This window comes from Haemaphysalis longicornis, unplaced genomic scaffold (assembly GCF_048455015.1).
Source record: "Haemaphysalis longicornis isolate Haplotype H1 unplaced genomic scaffold, Haemaphysalis longicornis Haplotype H1 scaffold_7, whole genome shotgun sequence".
NCBI classification, from domain to species: Eukaryota; Metazoa; Arthropoda; class Arachnida; order Ixodida; family Ixodidae; genus Haemaphysalis; species Haemaphysalis longicornis.
The window spans coordinates 56,952,547-56,976,566 of NW_027526422.1; the positions used below are offsets into that span (position 1 = coordinate 56,952,547).

The window sequence follows — 24,020 nt, forward strand, 5'->3', positions numbered from 1 at the left end:
CCCAAAAGACAAAGAAACGAAAGCGGAGAACGAAACGCACACACAATATAGCAGCACGGGAGTCCCTAGATAAGGTATAAGAGTACCGCCACTCAGGCACGCTGGTCAGCAACGGCGGCCATTTTGGTGTTTGTCAGTGTTGCCAGATTGCCGCATCTATTGCCTCGCCGCTAACTTCGGCCCGGTCGTTTGTTACCAACACTGCCAAAGACGCAGCAAAACGGCATCTCTGGACACACTTCTGTTGCTGAAATGCTGCTACACGCGTTACCTTTGATTCGCGTTAGGAACGCCGTCAGTCGCGCGCAGCCACAGAGCAGGGGGGACAAACTAAGCCCGCCAGAGTTTACCGACTAAAACGCATAAACAACAAAATGGCTGCGCCCATAAACCGTCGCAGCCTAAACGAATGTCACGTGATGCCAACTGACCATTGATCATGGCGGCGGCACGGAACAATAGGAGAAAAGAGTAACCTTAGCTCTGTAACCTTAGCTAATGACACTACGGTCAACTATCCCTAGGGAAATTTCGCCTTCAAAAAACGTCAGGAGACCAGTCTTCCGAAGAATTTACGGCAAACTGACGTCACCAGGCCAAATAACCGTCCAGGTCCCAATGGTGTTATTGTTTGTTTCACGTTTACCGTGCATTTTATAGCGCTCGTTCTTCTTTAGCAAGCTTACGATGCACTGCACGCGCAAAAATGGAACAGCAGCCTGTGTTCACTGTGCAACACAGACTCGCTTGTCTCGCCTATAACCTATCTCGCTTTTTTTTTAAACCCGGCTTTCCGCCTCGAACGAGCTGTGTGATAATAAATGCGCAGTGATAATAAAGCACCAGAGCCACTCTCTATGAGCAAGAAAGGGCATGGAAGGGGTAACCAGGGCAGCAGTGACGAATGCGCTTGCGCCACGCTCGGGCTAAACGCTTCGGGGGTGAGTCTGCGGCGAGGTGGCGAGACCGGCGGAGCAGTAAAAAGGGGCCAGGGTAATGCCCCGAGCTTCAGAGGGTCAGCACAAAACGGGCTGTTTGTTTGGACAGATGAGGAGGGCCACTTGGGAGAGCAACGCTTGCGTAAATGTTTCAAAGGTCGCCGAGCGAATAAACTCCCGCACAAGTGGCCCGCCAGTGGTTACGCGTAGAGTGAGAGAAAAAGAGATAGACATCGAGAGGGAGGGGAGGATATATCAGTCGACCATAAAAAGGAATATATACCTCAAAGCCAGCGAGAATTATTTAACGGTTGCCTGCTCTGAGAGATTTAGTCTTTCAGAGCTGAGTAATTCACAACGTGGTGCCGGAGAGCAAACGCTCATATATACAGTACAATTAATGACCAGCCCGTCCACTGATGCCCCATGCTTGCCAAGACGGTCTAAACGGGCGTGCACGCTCATGGGAAGGGTCACTGCGCTCTTCAAGAAAAATATCCGAAGGAAGCGACCGTCGGAAAAAGGGATGCGAAAACGCTGGTGCGCTTCTCGTAATCCCTTTTAAAGCGAAAACCTTAAGCGCCTCTTCCTGCGAAGAGCAGACGTTGTTTTTCTAGTTGCGTTGTACAGAAAATAAAAAGCACATTTTAGTGCGTTACACCATGCAGCTCTTCCTTTGTACTTTGGCAGCGAAGGAACGAAAGTTTAAAGGGACCCTGGAACACTCTTTGAGCAGTGCAAGTAAACCTGCGCGACGTTTAGATCACACTGCCAGGAATACCTAAGCCAAATATTACACGTGCACGTGAAGCGTTGAGCGCGCAAACCGCCGTGAAAGACGCGGAAAAACCAACCGCGCTCTCTTCAGCTTTCCTCATTATGCATCCCTGACACGGCCTAAACGACGTCATTGCGGCCATGGCTGTCCTATTGGCTGTCGCTGGTCAATTTCGCGGCTTGTTTCTCGCATTTCCTGCGACGATCCGCCGGCGTCGGCGCTGTGTACGAACCTCTTCTATGCCTGATCCTGTACGCACAGTTTTGGCGTTTCGTGTTTTGAGTGCGCGCCGAGCTTGAGTGATGAACTCAATACTCTCCTTTCAACGAGACCACTCGACAACAAACGATTATTGCTTCAAAAACTCCCTACCAGCCCCAGCGCGCACTTGCGAGCAGCCAGCCTTGTCTGCTTTTTTGTGGCACCAGAACGGAACAATAGAACAAGGGAACACCAGCCCCCCAGAACTCGAATTTTTTTGGGAGTCGTAGCGTGTGTTACCAGTCTGCTTATTCAATTAAATTGCACTAAAAAACGAAGAGACGAACGCGAACAAGGAGACCCAAACACAACGTAGCAAAAAGAAGGTTGCGCGTAACTTTACACGTAACCGGCGTGCCTCATTATGTGAGGAAATTTACGAAAGTTATGATCAGCACCGATGTCGTTATTTCGCGCGTGGCAAATGGCGATAAGCGGGCATTATGTGCACGGCATGTAACCACGTGGGTAAATAATTAACCACAATTTATTGATTACCTTTCAATCCTTCCTGCCACGATCACTTTGGCATGTTGCAAAATCGAGGTGGGTGGATTGGGAGAGTAGCAATAAAGCCAACTTAGTTTCTGAAAACTTTGCAGCCGGATTGCAATTTCACGTATGCGTCGCCAGCTTGCCTACAGCGAGATATTAAATTCAATTTTTATCTCATGTTATACCGTGGGAGGTATCACCTACGACGGGAGCCAGAACACCTGTGCATTTGGAGGCAAATTCTGGCGACCGTATACCGCCAAAAAGCAAGCCAGGTTTTCACTATAGCATTAACCCAGTTTCGCTGCGCGCCCACATTTTTTAAAGGGGCCCTGTAACACTTTTTTCAACTTTTTTTAAAATCTGAAATGCTTCCAGAACCTAGCCACCCAACACACCCAGTACTTCGACTAGGCGGTCGCAAAATACCTCAGCCAAAAAATACGGCTCTATGCTCATCAGATAACTTGGAAACTCGTTCAAAAGATTTTTCTCTCTTTCCCGGTCTTGTAGTTCTTCGACGGCCCGAATTGCGTCACTGAGGCCATGTAGCGACTGTTGGCCGGTTTTCCTTCAGTTGCAGCAATGAACGCTTTTCGACAGCAACTTTTTTAAAAAAAGGCACAAAAACAAAGCAGAAATGGAAGGCGTAAGTGCGACGAGCAAATCACGCAGTGCCGCTCCGTGCTGGCGATAACTATAGCTTTCGCAGTGCTTCCAGACGCGAAGGAAAGAATGAAAGCGTTTATCAAAAGTGTTGCAAGGTCCCTTTAAAACAGAAAAAAAAACTTACTGTCGCTTCCATAAAATCTCGCATAGAATTCCCACCTATAGCCATTCATCCCTCAGTGTCGCCCTCTCTATTTCTTGAACCACTTACTTTCCCATAAAACTCGCGTCATAATTAAAAGAACTATTATTTTCTTTTTGCTAGGACCTAGATAGCCCCTTCATCCTGCGCTTGACCTTGCTTTTCGGCCCGCGTCTATATTTCCGTTTGCCCCCTTGAACTACCCTTATTCTGCCCCGCGTACAATTACTTCAGCTGCTTGCTCCCAGGATACAAGAAAAACTATTTCCGGCGGCCTTGCCCTTTCATCTCCGGTACTTCGAGCAACGCACCCCATTGTCCCACTCAGTGCTTGAGTCAATATGAAGACTGCCCTGTTGCTTGTAGATGAAACGAGAAAAGGCCCCGCGCAGAGCTATTAGACAAATGTCGTGCATGGACTGTATAAAGCAAGGATACACAGGACGTTCGCTCGGCCGGCGAGCTTTCTCCGGCCCGCGTCTTGATGGCCCGACTTGATATACGAGCTCGAGGAAAGTCTCAGAGTAGCACTGCGTAAACAGAAGGGACCGAAATAGAGAATGAACAACGCGACCAGAATGGACGTCCGTAAGGGTTCATATAAACGAACGCGGCTGAGGCTTAATTACTGCGCACGAAGGCGGTTGTTCGGAAGACATTTTTCTTACAGCGGGTCTCGTTAGCGCATGATAATGCTGTTTCGTCGCAGCTTGACCCCTCGAGCGAGTGTCTACAACGACGAACCGAGCAGCTGGCTCCAAAATAGGAAAACAGATCAGCAATGCTGTCCACTCATGTACCGTGTATTCAGACAAACTCTTTCGTCCGTCCTTTTTGTTTGTCGGGGCGTTGAAGTACGGCAGACCACTTCGTTCAACCGGAGATTCGAACGAGTGACGGATGCTTGTGCGATGCAAACAACTTGCCCGTGAATGGAAACATGCAAGGGAACATTCAAACTGAACGTCTTTGGAAGGACAGCTCCGAGTAAGGGGCGTTCGGCTCTGGAGTAATGGCGGGTTCCTTTTGGTCATGCAGAGAATATTCCCCGTGGAAAGCGAAGTACTGTAAAGACTTCGCGAAACGGACTGGTTTGATTAGAAGGCGGGAACGATGGTTATACAGAACAGTAAAACAGCTCTTGTATTTTATTTTCTAGTGTGAGAACTCAAGTGCGTACATTTACCAAAAGAAACGTCTTCATGTCATGGCGCGAGGCTACAATGGTCCTTGCAAAAAATCTGAGGACACCTAAGCACTTTGAGTAGTGCATTCGGAAGCATTATGTATAATTGATTGATTGTAGGGTTTAACGCGCCGACGCAACGCTGGCGATGAGGCGCGCCGTAGTGGAGGGCTCCGGATTAATTTTGACCACCTGGGGATCTGTAACTAGCGCCGAAATCTAGTACACACGGGCGTTTTTGCCTTTCGCCTCCATCAGAAAAGCGGCCGCCGCGGTCGGCAATCGAACCCGTGACCTCGTGCTCAGCAGCGCAACGCCTTAGCCACTGAGCCTTCACGGCGGGTAGCATTAATGTATAACTGAATGCCTTTGAGGGCGCGTTCAAATTTTGCGCCGCACTTTTTAAATGCAGAGCATTTCTTTAACTCACGATGTCACCCGGCGTTGTCGGCGTGCCTCGGCGTCCGCAACAGCCATTCCAGGTGCGCCCTCTTCCCCACTCCTCCTCTCCGCATCACGCTACCCTCCTCGCTCTCAACAACAGGTTCGCACCCTTCCCCCTACACTATATAAAAAAATAATACTTACCGGCGCCTGGTTTCGATCCCACGACCCTGCGGGCGGAACGCAAGGTACATGGTGCTCTACCCACTGCGCCACAAAGCCGACACAGAATGGAAGGCTATGAACGCGCCTTATATCCTTGACTCATTAAAACTACGTCAAGAAGCTGCTGATACAACGCATTCACTACCTGTGGGCGGAACGCGAGGTACATGGTGCTCTTCCCACTGCGCCACAAAACCGACACAGAATGAAAGGCTACGAACGCGCCTTATATCCTTGACTCATTAAAACCACGTCAAGAAGCGGCTGATACAACGCATTCACTACCACCAACTCTCCAAACACTAAACGTTAACGCAATACACCCACCCCCTATGCGACGCATTTACTTGAGTCCCCCTCGCGGGGAGATGGGCCCTTTTTCGATTTTTATTGCGTGAGCAATGAATGGAGCATGTCGGTAAAAACTTGCGCCGTCGATCTGTGGGCAGAGCGACGGAAAGAGGGAGAACGGCAAAGCGCCAGGGGCGTAGCCAGGGGGAAGGGGGGTGGAGGGGGGGGGGGGGGCACACCGGGCCCGTCTTCCGCCCCCCCTCCCCCGAAATGTTTCGTTCCAGGCTGGGGTACGGTTTAAGCAGCCCGAAGTCGCCTACAGGCGCAGAACCTGCAGTTTTAAGGACATTCCTGCTTAAGCTAGTGCCATAAGCTAGTGTTCACCTAGCTTATGACACTCTGGCCCTTACTTTACAGTATTATTTTTTATATGCCCTGTATTATATGCATATATTTACATACATTTTCAGTGAGTTGTTCTTGTTTTTGTATTTATGGCTTCGCATTTTCTCTGCTGTAAACTTCTCTTTTATGTAGTTATTTTTCCCACTATTTGTACAAACCCCACTCCCTTCTGTAACGCCTCATGGGCATTGAAGGTACCGAAATAAATAAATAAATAAATAAATAAATAAATAAATAAATAAATAAATAAATAAATAAATAAATAAATAAATAAATAAATAAATAAATAAATAAATAAATAAATAAATATAAAGCTGAAAACAGCGGCTACATATACAGCCCAACTGCATTTCGCGCCGTAAACGCCGAGCTGCGCCGGGAACCTGCCGCCTGGCGGAACAGCACGGCCGGGAAATGGCGCAACAGCAAGAAAAACCTCACATAGGCATACATGTGGTCTGGACTTTAGCGTGTCATTCCTTGTCTTTACACTGGTACAAAGTATAATCGCATGACAGAGCATGTCACTGCATTTTGTTCAGTCAACATCAATCCTTGATATGTTTATTTTTCTACCGACATCGCATTTCATTGACTATTGTAGTTCCATAATTTCTGCTGTATGAAAGCGTTGCTCTGCCCATCTTGTATTTTCTTCACACCAACAAAACTGTACAATTCTCTTTATTGCGGAGCTTTGTCTTTTTGGTAATATTCTTGTGTTTTATTGGCCTCCCTCTTGGTTAGAATCAGCATTCTGTATTTGCTTACCCGGAATTTCACTGAAGCCATGTCTGTTCGATTTAACGGATAGAAATAGCATGAAATTTAAGAAATGTGCAACAAGCTCAACGTTCAACATCAGTGCAATAAGGTGTTCCGCTAAGCGTAAGTTTACTATTCACGTTACTAGCACAAAAAATAACAAAAAGGTGATTACTTAAGGACGAAACCGCACGTTTGCTTGCTTCACCGCCATAATATACGAATGTGCCGCACGTACAGTTCACTGCGATTCGAAGGTTAACGCGGGAAAGCTACTCTTTCAAATGAAGCAGACAGAATACCAGCTTTAGCAAATCTTCCATGCCAGTTTCTTTATCGTCGGCGTAGATAAAAGGCAACGAAGTCTGTGCTTGATAACAACGAATGTAAAGCTAGAAACCCAACGGGTGGCAAATCGGTCGTGCGGGCCATTTTTGTTACATAGAACAGCCAGCAAGGGAGAGAAGAGGGCGAAATCTTGATTTTCATGGTTCAAACCATAGGACCGTGGCACGCGTGGCCGCTCGATGCTGGGGCGATAACCTTCCAATCGTGCTCGACTGTACTTCGTAGCTGATAAGAAAACTTAGTAGTCCCTTTTCTAAAGGAGAGAGAGAAGGCTCTTTATTTAAAAAAGCAGAGAGTTTTGCCGGCGTTTGCAATCGCCTTACCGACCCCTTCTAATGGAAAATCTAAAGCACGCGAATCTTGATAGTAAATACCCAGTGTTGGCCTCCACTTCCGCCTGACGAACTTCGGGGACCGCGCGCCACTCACGAGCACACTTATGATCACGCTCACGAGCGCGTGCCCGCATAACCGCCCGCTCTACGGACGAACGAATCACCCGTGGCCAACCCATAGACCGGCGAACGGGAATTTCGGTCATCATCATTAATACCATCACTGGCTTTACTGTTAGCGTTCAGCCTACACAAATCGCATGTTAAAGTCAGTTATTTCAAGCTTCGTTTGAAAAACAACGTGCAAGAAGCCTTGCCTACGTATTTCCCCGTTCCATCTTTTAATCGACCCCCCCCCCGAAAAAAATTCCTGGCTACGCGCCTGCAAATCGCGTGTGTGTGGAGAGGCTGCCTCCAAGTGGAGCCCCGATCCGGCGGCGGCCTGTGCCCGACGCACCGGTCGTGCGGCTTCTCGACGTGTCTCATCACTGCATGTACGCGTTGCAATATTTAGTGTGACGCGAGTGCAGGGCCGAGTAGGCGGCAAGACAGCATGTAATAGGAATGATGGCCACGAAATGCTAGTAGGCAACTTTAGAAAGGAGCGACAGGCAGCCTGTATACCGCTGCTAACGCGAGCAAGCGCGACCACCGAGGCGGTTAGAACGCAAAGCACGGTTGACACGAAGTACGAGGAGTGTACGAGAAACGCCATGTTGGTCTCTTGCTATCTAAAGCACAGCGCGAAATTCATCGTGCTTCGTCTCATACTTCAGTTACTATCATCCTTACATATGAAGCATGACCTTCCAAGCAGTTCTTCCTCCAAATATTATTGAGCTGCTCTGTTTTAAGACTTTAACTTGTCGCAGGGAACTAGTGAAGGTGTGTGGACAGATGATGATGAGGAGGAAAGGCGATCAGGTAAACATGAAAAGGTGTGCTTCACGGATGAAGCCCACAAGGGACCAATGGTGGACCCTTGTGTATACACGCAATTTAAAAGGAGCTATTTGACGTCCTTCGTTTCACGTATGTGATTAACACGGCTAGCAGTCCCTCTGGCGATATACTCACGAGCACTCTGGCTGCGCAGGTGGCCTCTCCGGACTGGTCCGAGCTCCGGCAGCGCGTGCAGTGGCTGTGGCCCGTGCACGCGTACGGCCTGGCCTGCCTGTTCCTCGGCCTGGCCGTGACCGCGTTCCTCACGGCGCTAGGGCTGCGCGCCAGGCTGTCGGCCCGACCACACCTCTCCACGCTCAACGTCTTCCTGCTCGTACTCGGACTCACGCGCTGCCTCTGCCTCTTCCTGGACCCCTACGGATCCAGGCAGGTGAGATTACTTACAGCTAAGCTATTCACCTCTATCATCTCTATCCTCCGCGCTTGTTCCCGAGGGGGGTATACCAGGCCCGGGAAATGTCCATGTACATAGAACCGGGTAGGGAAAAGGCCCGGCGCGTCAGTAGCCGAGGAGCGGGAGAGGGTGTGGAGTCGGCTCTCGGTGCTTCTGTATATAGTGTCACGGAAAATGGGAGAGGAGACGGCGCACCAGCAACGTAAATGCGGGGATGGAGGTGAGAGTGTGGCGTCGAATTGAACGCGACACAGCCGCTCCCGCCGCCAGTCACGTGGACACCGCCGGCTGGTAAGACGTAGCCCTTTCGTGCATTACTTTGGCCTGCGCCTCGTTCAATCGTGTTCTGTTTCGTGAATGCGTGTAAAGTAATGAAAGCAAACAGCTTCGCTGGGTAATCTGTCACCATATGAGTAGTTTGGTCCCCCATAGAGAGAGAGAGGGAGAGAGAGAGAGCGAAACTCTTTATTAGAGAGGAAAATGCAGAGAGGTTTGCCGACATCAGTTCGCCGGCATGCTACTCTGTGGGGAAAGGAGGAGAGGAAAAAAGGTAGTAGGTGTATGAAGGAGGGGAGAGTAGTAGTAGAGAAAAAAAAATATGATCCTTCTTCAGGGTATTGAGTTCAAAGGTTCTTGAGATGGAGGAACGACTACAATTTCGTGCACACACCAATGTCCTGGAGGAATTCGAATAGCGCGGACAAGATTTTGCGCTGAGAGGAGGGAGAGGGCCATGGTCCAAATACCAATATTAATGTCAATGGTCCAGGGTGGAGGCAATCAATTTTATGTTGTAAACGACACCTTGAGTCGGCATAGGCAGATCATTCCAGTAATATGTGTTCAACAGTTTCAAGTGAACCACAATTACCGTAATATGGGCTTGATGTCCCCCAGTTTACCCGGTTCACGTGCCCAGCACAGTGCCTCGAATGGTTCTCCCCCCTCACCCTTTCGCAAGGATCCCTGCAGCGCCTCCCTTGCTGCTCCTCTCCTTCCCTCGCAGCTGATGCCCAGCGTGATGCTGGCCATGCTGTGGGACCTGGCCTTTCCGTGCCTGCTGTCGGCCTTCTCACTGCTCCAGCTGGCTTTCCTGCAGCTCACGCAGGCGAGGCCCAGCCCCGCGCGCGTGGGCGACGAGACCTGCGTCTCGCTCGTCGTCGTCCTGCACTTCTGCCTCGCCATCGCCTCCGACCTCTTCTGGGCCATGCAGAACTCCTTCCGGGTAAACGCGACTACGACACGCCGCCTCTTCGGCACTGCACGCTCGCCCACTCGGGACGCCACTGATATGGCCGTTCATTCTGATAAGACGCATGCGTATAAGAGTTTTCAAGAAATGAGTTGATGCTTGAGCAGGTCTGCTAAATGCTTTTCACGCACGAAGTTCTGGCGCGCGAAACGAGCTGAATGTGAACGTTGAGAGAAAGATTGAGTGACTGAGTGAGTGAGTGAGCGGGCGAGTGAGTAGGTGAGTGGATGAGTGACTGTGGGAGAACTAGGTGGCGTTCGTGTGAGTGAGTGGGTTAGTGAGTGAGTGAGTGAGTGATTGATAAGGACACAAATAGGCGTTTTATTATGCCGTTAGGCCGTATTCATCACAAGATCCCAATGAGTGCAGCTTTTATTTCTCATGATGTGGTGCCACAGCGAAGGTGCACCAACTAATGAGCGGTGGAAGGAGAACTGGAGGCAGAGTGTGGGAAACGGAAGTGAACTCCAGGGCCGGAAGCAGTTGCTTTTATGTGTACAGCGCAGAGATCGTTCAACCATTTGTTCTACTTTTTCAGCCTGCGTTTCGCGTCCCATGTATATCAATCCGAACGTTATGTATTACGGTGCAGTCCACAGGTTTACCACAGACAAGCTCCCCTTGAAGTGCTGTATTGTTCTTTAATCAGCCTGCACTTCTACAGCAGGAACCCTCTTAAACATTTAATAGGTCTTTAGAAAGTAGTTTTCACTTACGTTTAAGTAAACGCCTTAATTTGGCGCGTTTTAATACACAGATCCTATTTTACATCATCTAGTTATTGAGAAGTCAGCAGGCATCAATTTGAATGCGGATCCCGTGGTTTTCCCACACACGCGCTGAGGTATACCTACCTGTAGGTGCTCACCGCCGCTGTCGTCGCCCCTTCCGCCGCCGCCGCAGGTGGTGTGGCTGTTCACGCAGCTGTCGTTCACCGCGTGGGGCCTGTTCCTGTGCTCGACGTGCGTGTGCTCGTGCCTGCGGCTGCAGCAGTCCATCGCGCAGCTGCCCATGCTGCTCTTCCTTCCGCCCCAGGGCACCGAGGTCGCCTGCTACGACAACAAGGGCATCCTGCCCCTCGGAACGCTCGAGAGGTCAGCAAACTATACAGCTGTTACACCGGAAGCTCCGCATGGGGGGCACGCCGTCGGAACCCACTTGGAGGAGTGTCTTTAATGAAACGGAGAAAGCCTGGCAGTGAGCTTGCCTTGCTACCTCATATGGGAACTTGAAAAAATAGCCGGGTATCTGCTTCTTTCGTCGCAAATGTCGACAAAAGACGGCAGTCTTTCGGCGACATTTTCCGCGACGGGAGAGGAACAGCATGAGAGGTGAGCGGGGAAGAGAAGGGAGGCATTTACTTGGCAAATGTCCACAAAAGACATTAGTCTTCCGGCGACATTTGCCAAGTAAATGCCTCCCTTCTCTTTCCCGCGCCCTCACCTCTCATGATTTTCCTCTCCCGTCGCGCTACTCCCAAGGTAAACACGATAGAGGTTTGCTCAAGTCAATTTAAATTTACCGCGTTCCACTGCTCCAGGCGGGGTGCTTCGATGCCAGCGCTGCCGTAGGGCGGAGACGCGCGCGATTTGAGGCTCCCTATTTCAACGTTTATAGAACCACGTTGCCCTTCTCCACGTGCGTTCCCACCGGAGTGGAACCTATCTAGTGGAACCTTTCGTAGCTGCATGTTGCCATTTACTTTCTTAACATGCCGCCAGAAGCTATAGGGGCGCGGGCGACAGCAGGCGACGGATTAAAGATTTTTTTCTGAAGTGGTGATGATAGTTGGATTTTTATGGCGCAAGGCCAACTAGGGATAAGAGCGTCAAATCATTGGTTATTTTTTCTGACGTGGATGTAGTATTTCATTTGCTATCGCAAAAATGATTTTTTTATAAAGGAACACTGCAAATGTCACATATGTATTGATTTTCTGCCTCATATTTCCGTAATGTTTTGTTCTTGTTCAACAATGTTGACAAGTATGAACATTGAGACGTTTAGATTTGGCTATGGGTATATAAACCGATTGTGCAGCTTCTGTCTCACTTTGGCCTGCTGGCTCAATCGAGTCACAGACAGACAGACAGACAGACAGACAGACAGACAGACAGACAGACAGACAGACAGACCAAAATTTCTGTATTCAAGTAGCCCAAGAAAGACTATCGTCTTTAAAAAGCGAAAATGGGTGATAAACGTACGCGAGTACACAAAAGCGCCCACAAACTCTTAACAGACGCAGGAGAGGACACGATCACTGCCAGACAAGATAGTAGGGGAGAGTCGGGAGGTTTGGGACGGTTGGAGGAATGGGACAGCTCGTTTATCTATCCAGGAGTTAGTTCAAACACGTTCATCGGCTGCTCACGAGATGGCGCTAGCATACCGATAGCCTGGCTGTAATGGTGGCCGTCTTCAGCGGATGGAGCTTTCTCTGACTACAACTCTCGTTTTTCACGTGTCAAAAGTAAGTATCCGCTTACTCAATTACACCTCTCTCAATTTTAAACCGCCCTGCCTATGCTGATACCAATTTTTCTTCGAAAACAGGCGTTAGGGTCGTACATCGTGCAATAACAAGTTTAGCCCTAACAAGAGAATTTTCGCCATTGAATGTATTTTTCGTTGGGCACACCACCTCGGGAGGAATGGGACATTTGAGTCGCGGGTGGAATGGGACAGTGTCCCATTCCTCCCCACCATACGGCTGGTGCTGTGTCTAGCGAATAAGCTCCAATGCTGTGCCGCTTTAGTTCCGAAAGCAGTTATTTGTTTATTTGTTATTTAAAGTGTACATATGCTTCGTGCCGTGATGTTAACAGACAGGCTGTTTCTGCGACAGTTGACGTTAAGACGCGCTAAACCAACGGGGCATCATAAAATGCAATGTTTCTCCACTAAAAAGGTGTGATTACTGAACACATTTGCGAGAAGCCCGGAATACGCACGTGAATAGTAGGAAGCAATAGGAGTGCTGTTACGTGCATGCAAGGAAGTTAAGCGTGCTTGGTGTGCGTGAATATTTACATTTGCAAATTTTTGATTCATTTTCATTTTCAGGAAGATGCCGCGGGTTTACAAGAGGAAGCATCCCGACAGAGCTCAAACATCGAACAATTTGATCCTAGATGCTGTGAGATTGGTGTGCGATGAAAAGAAAAGTATAAGAGACGTGGCAGAATCTTTTGAAATATCAAAATCATCGCTTGGCCGAGCAGTGAAGAAGTACAGAGAATGCGGTGACACAGGTGGCATCATGTTCAAGTCCAATTTGGTCTGCGGAATGGTCTTCACAACAGAAGATGAAGTACTCTTGAAAGAATATTTGCTGAAAGCAAGCAAAATGCACTATGGGCTTACGAGAATGCAAGTTCGTTCACTGGCGTACGAGTTTGCAACAGCCTTAAACCGGAAGTGCCCGGCGTCATGGGAACAGAACAAGGTAGCTGGAAGAGACTGGTTTATGGGCTTTATGGACCGCCATCCCGAGCTATCGCTTCGATCGCCAGAAGCGACCAGTCTGGGTCGGGCAACAAGCTTCAATAAGAACAACGTCGATGCTTTCCTTTCAAACCTGAAAAGTGTCTACGACCGATACAAGCTAACTCCGGACCGCATCTACAATTGTGATGAAACGGGCTTCACAACTGCACACAACCCACCAAAGGTAGTAGCAGCACGTGGAGAAAAGCAAATCGGTCAGGTCACATCCGCAGAACGCGGCGAACTGGTGACTGTTTTGTGCACTGTTAATGCCATCGGAAACGCCCTGCCACCAGTGTTCATTTTTCCACGCGTGAGGTTTAAAGATTTTTTTCTGAAAGGCGCCCCGGCAGGAAGCCTCGGTTTGGCAAGCAAGTCGGGATGGATGTCCAGCGAACTGTTTTTGTTGGCATTAGAGCACACTGTGAGACATACGAAGTGCTCGAAGGAGGAACCAATTCTCTTAATTCTCGACAATCACGAAAGCCATGTGAGCATCAACACCATCAACAAGGCCAAAGAGAGCGGAGTCATCCTGCTGACCTTTCCCCCACACTGTAGCCACCGCCTGCAGCCACTTGATGTGTCCGTGTACGGACCATTTAAATCTCGGTACAACGCTGCTTGCAATGATTGGCTCATAAATAACCCCGGGAAGACCATCTCCATCCACAATGTTGCACAACTAGTTGGATCCGCCTACGTATTAACGGTGACACAAAAGAACATAATCTCGGGCTTTCAGAAAACTGGAATTTGGCCTTTCAATAGCGAGCCCTTCACTTCGGATGACTACATGATGTCATCAGTCACTGACAGACCCGAAATGTCCGTAAGCGGAGAGGTGTCACGACAGACGGCCACCATCACCGAGAAAACGGACAGCGCAAGCCGACTGGAAAGTGATTTGAACTTTGAGACAAACGGCCATGGAGCTCGCAACGTCTCTACAGATGTCTTCCCACCTACTGTCGGCACCGCAGCCTCGACGTCAACTGCATCTCCCAGCCGGATTGTTCCAAGTGACCTAAGGCCCTACCCTAAGGCTGCACCGCGTAAGACAGGGCAAAAAGGAAGGAAGAAAGGTAGGACAAAAGTCCTTACGGATACACCCGAGAAGCATGCGATTGAACAAGAAGCTGCAGAGAGGCTGGCACGACAGAGTCTGAAAAAAAGAGCGCTTATCACAGCTAAGACTGTCGCCACTACCCGCCCAAAAAAGAAACGGCGACTTCAGAAGGAGTTCAGTTCCTCAAGTGAAGACGACACTGTTGCCATTGCATTTGATGATTCAGACAGTGACATGTCGGGTTCCGATAATGAGAGGCGGGACATTTCTGAGGCCGATTGCCCAAACGAAACTTTTCAAGTGAAAAAAGGCGATTTTGTCCTCGTCAGATTTGGTAAGAAAAAATCTGACGTTTATTACACGGGTAGAGTCGAAAGTAGTGACAATATTGACGTCAGTGTCCAGTTCCTCCGAAAGAAAGAAGAGAGCTCAAAGTTTTACTTTCCTCCGCAGAAAGATATAGGGACTGTGCCAATGACGGATATTGTGATGAAGCTGCCAGGGCCAAAAACTATTGGGGGAACGAAGCGCCTGCAAGCTTGCTTCAAGTTTGATGTGGAACTATCGGCTTTTAATGTCCGCTGAAGACGTTGGGACCGATACTTTACTGGCGTCCCATTCCTCCCAAAGGATGTCCCACTCCACCCGAAGGGACGGGAGGAATGGGACAGATTTTAGCTGTTAGAAATTATTTTTTTGCAGTTGCGCTAGAAGTGGCAGTAGCCCGTGTTTCTCAGAATTTGCGCATCTTGTTTCGACTTGTACTATAATCCATCAACCATCTTTTTGCGTTCAAAATAAACAAAACTAAAAATGCATTTGTGAAAAGTGTCCCATTCCTCCCGACTCTCCCCTATGGTTAGGGCAAACGTTCACTGAATTTGGTGCAAGCCGTAGTCACGGAGAAAAGGCAGAAAGAAAAGACAAAAAAGGCGTGCACAAAAAGTTGATAAGTGGCGAAAGTAGCGGCATGAGGTCCAGCGAACGCAAACTTAGATTGCACAGCTCGTGAACAAGCTCGCGGACCCTTCGCCAGCGCCGACGACACGGCCAACAAAATGGCGCGGAATCCCGAGTTCGTGGCGCGAAAGACGGAAGCCAAAGGAACAAGGCGCCGTGAAGGAAGGCGAGGCTGCTCGAGGCTGTGGCGTGACGAGTCGCTGTGTTGAGCAGAAGAAAGCCTGCCATGGCGTGCTGTACGAGAAGAGAAAGGCATGGCGGAGGAGCAAACCCTCGGGAACACGTAACCGGGCAAGAGCGAAAAGAGAACGGCAGGGCTTTTGTTCGTGCACGCTGCATGCTTGGCGAAGCTGACAGCGACGTCACGAACACAGGCAGCGGTGGAAACAAATGTGCGCGCCTAAATGACGCTTTAAATGCGCTTGCAGCACGTCCTGTTTTAAGTATACCTCGTGTTTTCAGGACCCCCTCGAAAAAAAAAAAAAAAAAGAAGCAGCGTCAACTTTTTACTGTTGGAAATTCGAACAGGGATCTTTTGTCTAGTCAGACATGTAAACAAATGTCTAAACAGGGTTTGCTAAACAGACACCTTTTGCCGAATGACTGAAATCTTGTGCCTTAACGGATGTTTCAGTTCATGTTTTTTTTTTTTAAATTGCTACTTACACAACAAATAATTACCCTCGGCATCTTGAGATGCTCCAGATTGTATTCCAAGGAGCCAAGGATAGGCGCGTTCGCACGGCAGAGCTGAGTTCTGACTACGTGACGTGATGGAACACAATCAGCGTGCAGAAACCAGACGTGAACTAACCGCTGCTCGCACGCCTCCCAGTGCCACGAAATCTGTGCACTCTTTTTGTTGGCTGCACGCCGACAGAAGAAACGAAGAAAGCTGAGTGAGTTCGAGCGACAGACACTCGTTCCCCGAAGTGGGTTAAACATTTTGTGTTCAGAAAGGTTAGTTGAAGGAATAGCCTTAGACTGTTAGGCCCAAGGCGGGAAAATAAAATGAACCATGGTGCTGGTGTGATATTCATGCATTTCGAAGCATTTTCATGGGATAGCGCTGTTGTTTGGTGTGCGCGTGCGCGTGTTTAAACTTCAAAGAACGTGTTATCGCATTGAGCCACTTTTCGTTCGTACCAGCACAGACCCTAGTATAAAAATTTATTTGTCAATCACCCCAAAGCGAAGTATGGAACCAGAACTGGTGACATGGCCTCGCCCGTCGTGATTTAGATGTCTACGTGGCCGCTGTGACCACACTGAAGAATTTCGCACTTGCTGATGTCAACGAGCGTACGCTGAAGCAAGAGTTCAACAAAATAGTTTGAACAGATGAGCTGTTTAAACTTGAGCATGGTCTGGTGGCATTAGCAAATAAATACAAAGAAAAAAAAAACGCTCCACCTGTAAAGGGTGCACCACCACAGGTAGGGTATTACAGCAGTGAAGCCGGCCTTCGCGCCTATTCGAGTATGAGCACTGGGGCATATGCGTATCCGCACCCCTTACGATACCATTTTAAAGATGATAGTCTTTTGGTGGCTACTAAAACGATAAAAAAAGGTGGCGCAGCTTGCACCAGTGGTGCAAGGCTGGAGAAAACAGCGGAGCTGGGGGTCGACCTATCTTCTCACCTCCTGGGATTCGCTTTAGGCGTCGGGGACCGACCGGAACGACCTCGTAAAATCCGGCTAAACTTGGCCTCACTCCTCAACGCTCAGCGTAGCCTAGCAAGAAAATCGCAAAGCTTAGCAAAACTTCGCAGCACCGGAAGAAGCTAGGTCGACCACCAGCTCCGCTGTTTTCTCCAGCCTTGCAACTGCCCCAGCCTCCAGGGGCTGGGGCTGTTGGCGTGTCCTGTCGTCGTCGTCGTCGTCTCATGTAGTCACGGCACTAAAACACCGGGAAACTCGTTTGCGCCTCGCACTAGAACGTAACGCGTGCTAAAAAAACACCAGGACACTCGTTTACGCCTCGCGCTGGAGCGCTTCGTAACGCGTGCTAAAAAAACACCGGGACACTCGCTTACGCCTCGCGCTAGAGAGCTTCGTGCTTCAAAGACGCGAGACTTTTACAGAAAAGCTGTATACCTGTACCCCCCAAGGTTTCATCTCCGTTGGTAAAAACGCCAAGGCGCCAAGAATACATTTATACACTGCATTTTTCGCCCCTCCGCAGGTTTTTGCGTTAGTGGAGATGGCCCGGGATTTTTTCTATTATTATTATTTCCGGCCTCCGAGGGATGAGGCAGTGCGATTGCAGACTGATGCCGCGGGAAACCTTGCGGAAGGATCGGCGGCGACAAGTCTTCCGAAACGCTCCGTCGCAAACGTGCGCCTGAAAAGAATCCCAAGACTAGGCACGCAAGCCTTTTATAAAAAACGGCCCGAACTATTCGTAGCGTCTTGCGCACTCAGCACCTTTGAGTGGCCTGGCTGCAACGAGGGCGATTTCAATACAAGTGCTTTAGGAGCGCATAGCGTATTTTCCATGAATGTGCACTCGTTCAGAGACACGCTTCTATCAAGCGTCTGCGATCCACTTCCCCGTAGACTACCTATTGTTCTGCCTTTCACTTTTATTCTTCAGCCGCACTCTAAACAGGATGACGACGTCAGCCCTTCCTGAACTCCTTTGTCTAGCTCCTCTTTCCCTTTCAGACCACCTCTTACCGAACTACGCCATTAGAGTACACGCGTTCCGTCGACAAGCAGCCATGCCACATATTTTGGTTTTACGCTCCCCAAGATTCAAAATTCGCAATAGATCCACATTTATTGCTGTATTTGGATCTATTGAAGAAAGTTGTATTCAGTCTTCATGGCCCCTTGGACGATGGCGACGTTATTGTCTTTGACAGGCCCGGCGTCAGCGGCCGCTCCCTGTCGCTTCCCCGCGGCGGTTCCGGAGGCGGCGGGGCGAGCGGCGGAGGCGGGGGCTGCGCCGTCCGGGGCGCCTGGGATGCCCTGGCCCCTCGCATCCGCGTGACGGACGAGCACCAGCGCACCATCAGCCTCAGCGCGCCCGGCTCGGCCTCGTCGCCCACCAACGAGCACAGGACGTGCAGTGAGTAGAGATCGATGTACAGCCGGTAAAACGCTTGTCTATAACAGCGATTTCCACTTCAACCAGCTACATCCGAAAACTGCCGAAACATACTCATTCCAAACATGTCGGAGGCAAACGCGAAGGGCTAAGACTTCAGAATTCCGCAGTAGTTTTATACAAATCCCGCTCCGGCGGGGCAGGATGGGGCTGAGAGTACGAACGCTGTGTTATAGACAAGCCTTTTACCGGCTGTACATTTTCACAAAATTTTGACAGGCGTGGAAAATAAAAAAATAAAAATAAAAAGAAGACAGTTTCTTTCGTGTTTTCTTTTTCTCCGGAAAAACTGAAAAAGATGTTTCCGCATAGATCTATAAAATCCTGACGTGTTTATTAAGGTGAAAGCTTTATATGTCTCATCAAACGTGAAAAGTGACTAGTTTATTGGCAGTTACTGGCGGCTACCCACTGAAAAAAGACGGCCGCTGTAAAAACAAAATAAATAAAATATTTAATTATATATATATATATATATATATATATATATATATATATATATATATATATATATATATATATATATATATATATATATATATATATATATATTGAGAGACAGAGCTCCGAGATGCTGAAGGACCACTTTTAATTGGGCTCCCGAGCACAGGCCACCGAAAGACGGAACTGTCCGGGGATGATGATGGTTATCCACAGATGACAGTGGCGATGTGTTTGGATGGGTAGAAGGAACAGAGGGATTGACCCGCCGTGTTCCACACTGGATATAACAATGGTCATGTCGCTTCCACGCATAAATATCACAACAGTACACCCCCAATGCCCACTATATACTGCTATATATATATTGATAAATATAAAATGAAATTTCCGCTCGGGTAGGATTCGAGCCCAAGCCGCCAGAGCAGCAGCCAAAAGCGGTAACTACAGCGCTAACTCGCGGCACCTTGCCAGAATAAACCAAAGAATATTATCCTGGTGCGTGCCGAGTGACAGGTGAGCGTGGCGGCCCCGCAACCACGATTCAGCAGTTGAGAAGTCTTCGATGATCGCTCGCCTTTGCCTTCAAATCCCTTAAGAGACTTAAGTGCCCGATGAATTTTCCCGTTCGCACTGAAAAGAATATTACTGTTACGCGCTGCATCGCAATTCGTCCCAGCAGAGTTCTACTCTCACAATCTGGGCACAACTTCACGCCAAGGCATTCATATCAGAAAGCGCCTCCCTCCATGCAGATTAGTCGCATAACCGAAAATTCCCCGGAGAAGCTCTATTTGCCTTTTTTTAAGTTTATCTTGGTTGAAAAAAGTTGGCGCAGCCTTCACTAGTGGTGCAAGGCTGCAGAAACAGCAGAGCCGGGGGTCGATCTAGCTTCTCCGTGCACTGACAGCAGAACCAAGGAAAGAAAGAGCAGCCGGACGCCAGCATGTGCAAAGCCGTTTTGAACAGTAATGTAAAGCAAGTACTATTAAAGTATGTAGTGTTTTATTCAGTAGCAATCGTCCTCATAACTTTCCTCGTCGTCGTCGTCCGACGACACAGCCGCGTAGGACAAATCCTCTTATAGCTAGCGCGTCCTCGCCTCGACAGACCTTAACTTCTTCATCAACTTGTCCGGTGGCCGTCTCCACGTGTGGATTGTGAAGGGGTGGCTTGACAGATTCGTGCAGGACTTGCGATTTCTCAGAAACGCGTGAAACGAGTCGGCCGTGTACTCATTCTTCCAATACCGACTCTTGCTTACCTTAACCAGGACAGCCTTGCGGTCGCTACGGTAGACCGCGAGAGGCATGCCAATCAATTGCAAGCTTACCAAGTCCAAATTGTTAAAGAAGACGACGAAGGGGGGAGCTCCTCGCGTGGCGCAAGCCTGGACGACGCCACGCGCTCCTCACGAGGCGCACGATCGCGCACAACCTTCGCAAAGTGGCTTAGCAAAAAAAAAAAAAAAAAACCGAGCGCACGCTAACGTGCGTTCGGTACTTTTTTGCCAAGCCACTTAGCGAAGGTTGTGCTGGGCAACTCGTGCCGGTGGAGTTTATTTTCTTGATATTTTGTTTGCGGACGCCAACGGACCAAGCTCAAGTTTGAACAGCTCTGCTGAGAAAAACTATGGGGCACCTAAGCTTTCCCTTATGGGGTGAGAATACATGAAGATTAATTGTCGCCGAGTTATTTCGCTGAGTTAAAAGCAGCAGAGTTTCCTGATACAGGGTTTACTGTTGCCGATTTGCGAAACATGCAAAAACGCAATCGTTTATTATTTTTTATAGGTAGGCTTCACTGCAGGCCGCTAAGTGGAAAAGCCAGCTTTACAGAACCAATCACCTATGAGCGTCAATGGTTTGAGCCGCTGTGCTTTACTCTGCTCTAACCAGCGCCACAAAACGGAAATATTTCATTTAAAAATGTTTTCTGTAGCCACGAAAATATATTCTTGAGTGCTTTAGAGTCTTAGAACCGAAATAATTTTTTCGCAAAATTATCCTGGGCCGTGGGAGGGTATACTCCCCTTTCCCTGTCAGTCCTGTCAGTCACTGACACGAATTAAGGTTTAAAAAAAATCTAATATCTTCAGAGGAGGTATTCTCTAGCTGTCTTGTAGGGAAGAGAGGCGAATCATTCTTCCACGCCTCGTAAATAGCATTCGGGTAAACGTGCAGGTTCATTCTCGCGATGAATAGGGGTTGGCCTTGGGCACTCAGATTAGGGGACCTTGAAGCAGAGTTAGAGGTTCGAGGTAGTGGGCTACGAACATGCGAGTAAACTTCGCATCAGTTCAGTTTTTGATGACCACAAGCAATAAATGAAATGTTTCGCTCGCCTGTATCCGCTGCTGCCCATGACAATATTGGTGCTATAGGCCGAATAAGATGTATACGCTTAAAGGGGCCATTAAGACAAGATACGGCTTTGTTCAGTGACGTAATGTGGTCCAGCACTAAAACATATTTATCAGTGTCGTAAATGATTGTTAGCATTCAAGTGGTACGTACGATCAAACGGAACACAAACGGAACACCTTACGATTTCCCCGTCACGCTTATTGGCGGTGGCATGGGGGTCGATCGGCGGCCACTAATAGCACGAACAAGATTCCGTGACGTCATAGATAAACCATCGGAAAATGGCTGGGGAGTCGCCGCTGCTTTGTATCTTTTACGTTATCCACGTTATTTGTCTGTTAAGTTTGCGATAAAATTGTTATCATTTTTATCTGGGCAATTCAGTCTTTTGGACAAACCAAAGTTGTATTTTGTCTCCATACGGTATGTCTTCGCAGTCTTGTGGCCTTCTACGCGCAAGCAACTGTAGCTCCACACGATGTCCTTTCCTTTCGCAGGTTCGTCGCCGTCTCCCGAAGGTACGGAACCCGACACGGGACCTGATGCCAAGAAGAGCGCAGGCGGCGTGCGGTCGCAAACTTCGCTGCCACTCTGTCCTTCGCAGCTCACACATGAGCAGCAGCAGCCCCTCATGGTACGTGTTTTCTAAGGGACATGTACCAAACCTTAGCTCAGAGCTTCGGCGTCAGGGTTGGCGAAAAGTGGGCAAGAAGCTGGTTGCTGCCTTGGGCCTCCGGAGACAAGTAATGTGCCAATACGAGTAATTCGAGAGTAGCATGCACTATTTGATTCGATTTGCAGCTCAGTTTTATTGTTGGGAGTGTTCGAAGTTTTCAAATGTTCGAAATTTACGAATAACAAAGCGATAGAAGTTGGCTCTGCCGTACGATATTCACTGCAAGGCATGCCTATTTGTGTTGGCTTTCTTGCACGACACTACGGCTGTGCTAAAAAGCTTAACTACTGTAAACCTCTTTGCGCGAAATAAGGTTAACTCTGGTGTAGGGTAGCTAAAGTGGAACGCTACTTGTGAGAAATTTATGAGCCGAAATTTCCTCTTAATAGAGTAACGTGCCAGGAATCAAGTGTTATTACTAGCTGGCTTGCAGTAACGGTCTCAACTATCCCTAGGAGGTCAAAATTAATCCGGAGCCCTCTACTACGGCGCGCGTCATCGCCTGTGTAGCGTCGCCGTTTAAACCCCGCAATCAATCAATCAAATGCTTTTGCCGGCCGGCGGCTCAACTCTTTCCTTATTCAGAAGGGACTGCCCTCAACGATACTCCTGTTCACAGTATGCAGAAGAGGCCTGCATTTGTTCGTGGCAATGTATGCCAAATCTTCGTTCAACTGCCCTGCCACCTTGTCTTAATATTTGCTTTTTAGTTTCTGTACCACTTTTCTTATCATGCACTATTACATGAGCACTCAGATGTGTAAAGTGCTGACTGCCCAAACTATCCCTTTTTTTTTCTTGCAACTATGTTTTAAACGGTCCAAACACACTAGAGCTAAGATACTCGTACTCAAAAATACATGATTCAATTTGCTCTCAGTTCTTGACTACTTGGCCAGGCAAGTCGCATTCAATTTGCACTCTCAAATTCGATATGTGCACACCTCTAGAAATTAGACTAGCAGTTTCCATTCGCAGGGATGTTCACTTTTGATTGATTGATTGATTGATTGATTGATTGATTGATTGATTGATTGATTGATTGATTGATTGATTGATTGATTGATTGTAGGGTTTGACGCGCCGACACGATGCAGGCAATGAGGCGCACCGTAGCGGAGGTCTCATGATTAATTTTGACCTCCTGGGGATCTTTAACGTGCGCCGAACCCTCGTACACACGGGCGTTTTTGCTTTTCGCCTCCATCACAAAAGCGGGATGTTCACTTTTGTTGTATGTATGTCTAAATCATGCCCACTGTTTTTTCCTCCTTTAGCGACTGCAACTTCCCCAACAACGCCGTTTCAAGAACTATGGGTTGAATCTAAGCTTCCTCTGAAGCAAGGGCGCGGGTTCGATTCTCGGCCGCAATGGCCGCTTTTTTGATGGGTGCGAAAAGCAAGAACGCCCTCCGTGTGTTCTAAGATTTTGGCTTACGTTAAAGATCCCCAGGTGGTCAAAATTAATCCGGAGCCCTCCACTACGGCGGGCCTCATTGCCTGAGTGGCGTCGGCGCATCAAATCTCATAATCGATCAATCAAGCTTTCTCTTGTGGCGTGACAAGGGTTTAGAATTAATCTTGCTGAATTGTGTCGCTGCGTTCATTGTGGCTGAGTTTTGCGTAGCTGGGCCCTAGTGCTGACATGAGCTTATCATGCCGTGAAACATGCAAGATGACAAACCAGCCATATTTTAACCTTTCAGCTGAATTTTATTCGCAGCCGTTCTCCTTAAAGGGGCCATGTAGACAAAGTACAAGTTTGTGTTATTTGAGATATTTAGTGTTTTATAGTGCCCTTAGCGCTTGTCCTGCAGCAAACGATGCTTTATTCACTGAGCAATTAAACACTCTAAGCCAAAATTTTAATTCTCCCGCTAAATAGCGTGTTTTCGTAACGTCAACAATGACATATCCAGAGCATGGCCTTAAAACCAAAGATAGCCTGCTTACCAGGGCTGCTACTATCTCATAGACAGCCATTCGGTTATCTAGTTTATCATCCACTTTCATAGGTGTCACTGCAGTACCGCTGAAGTGCCAGTGTTTGCACTTTGCTTCTGGCCAGACTTCT

At 48.5% G+C, this 24,020-nt stretch overlaps 2 protein-coding genes across 2 annotated transcripts in view; both read left to right on the forward strand.

The window, feature by feature from the left end:
- LOC144145714 (uncharacterized) overlaps positions 1 to 24,020 on the forward strand; it is a 170,452-nt gene that overhangs the window by 140,909 nt on the left and 5,523 nt on the right. Inside the window, exons 3-7 of the mRNA XM_077677408.1 lie at positions 8,319 to 8,555; positions 9,586 to 9,804; positions 10,735 to 10,925; positions 18,219 to 18,424; positions 21,768 to 21,904. Of these exons, the coding sequence (XP_077533534.1) occupies positions 8,319 to 8,555; positions 9,586 to 9,804; positions 10,735 to 10,925; positions 18,219 to 18,424; positions 21,768 to 21,904 (990 nt within the window). The remainder of the gene's footprint in view (positions 1 to 8,318; positions 8,556 to 9,585; positions 9,805 to 10,734; positions 10,926 to 18,218; positions 18,425 to 21,767; positions 21,905 to 24,020) is intronic.
- Positions 12,669 to 15,038, forward strand: LOC144145713 (uncharacterized). Its single transcript, XM_077677405.1, has one exon. The coding sequence runs from the start codon at positions 12,902 to 12,904 to the stop codon at positions 14,972 to 14,974; it is 2,073 nt and encodes a 690-aa protein (XP_077533531.1). The 5' UTR covers positions 12,669 to 12,901; the 3' UTR covers positions 14,975 to 15,038.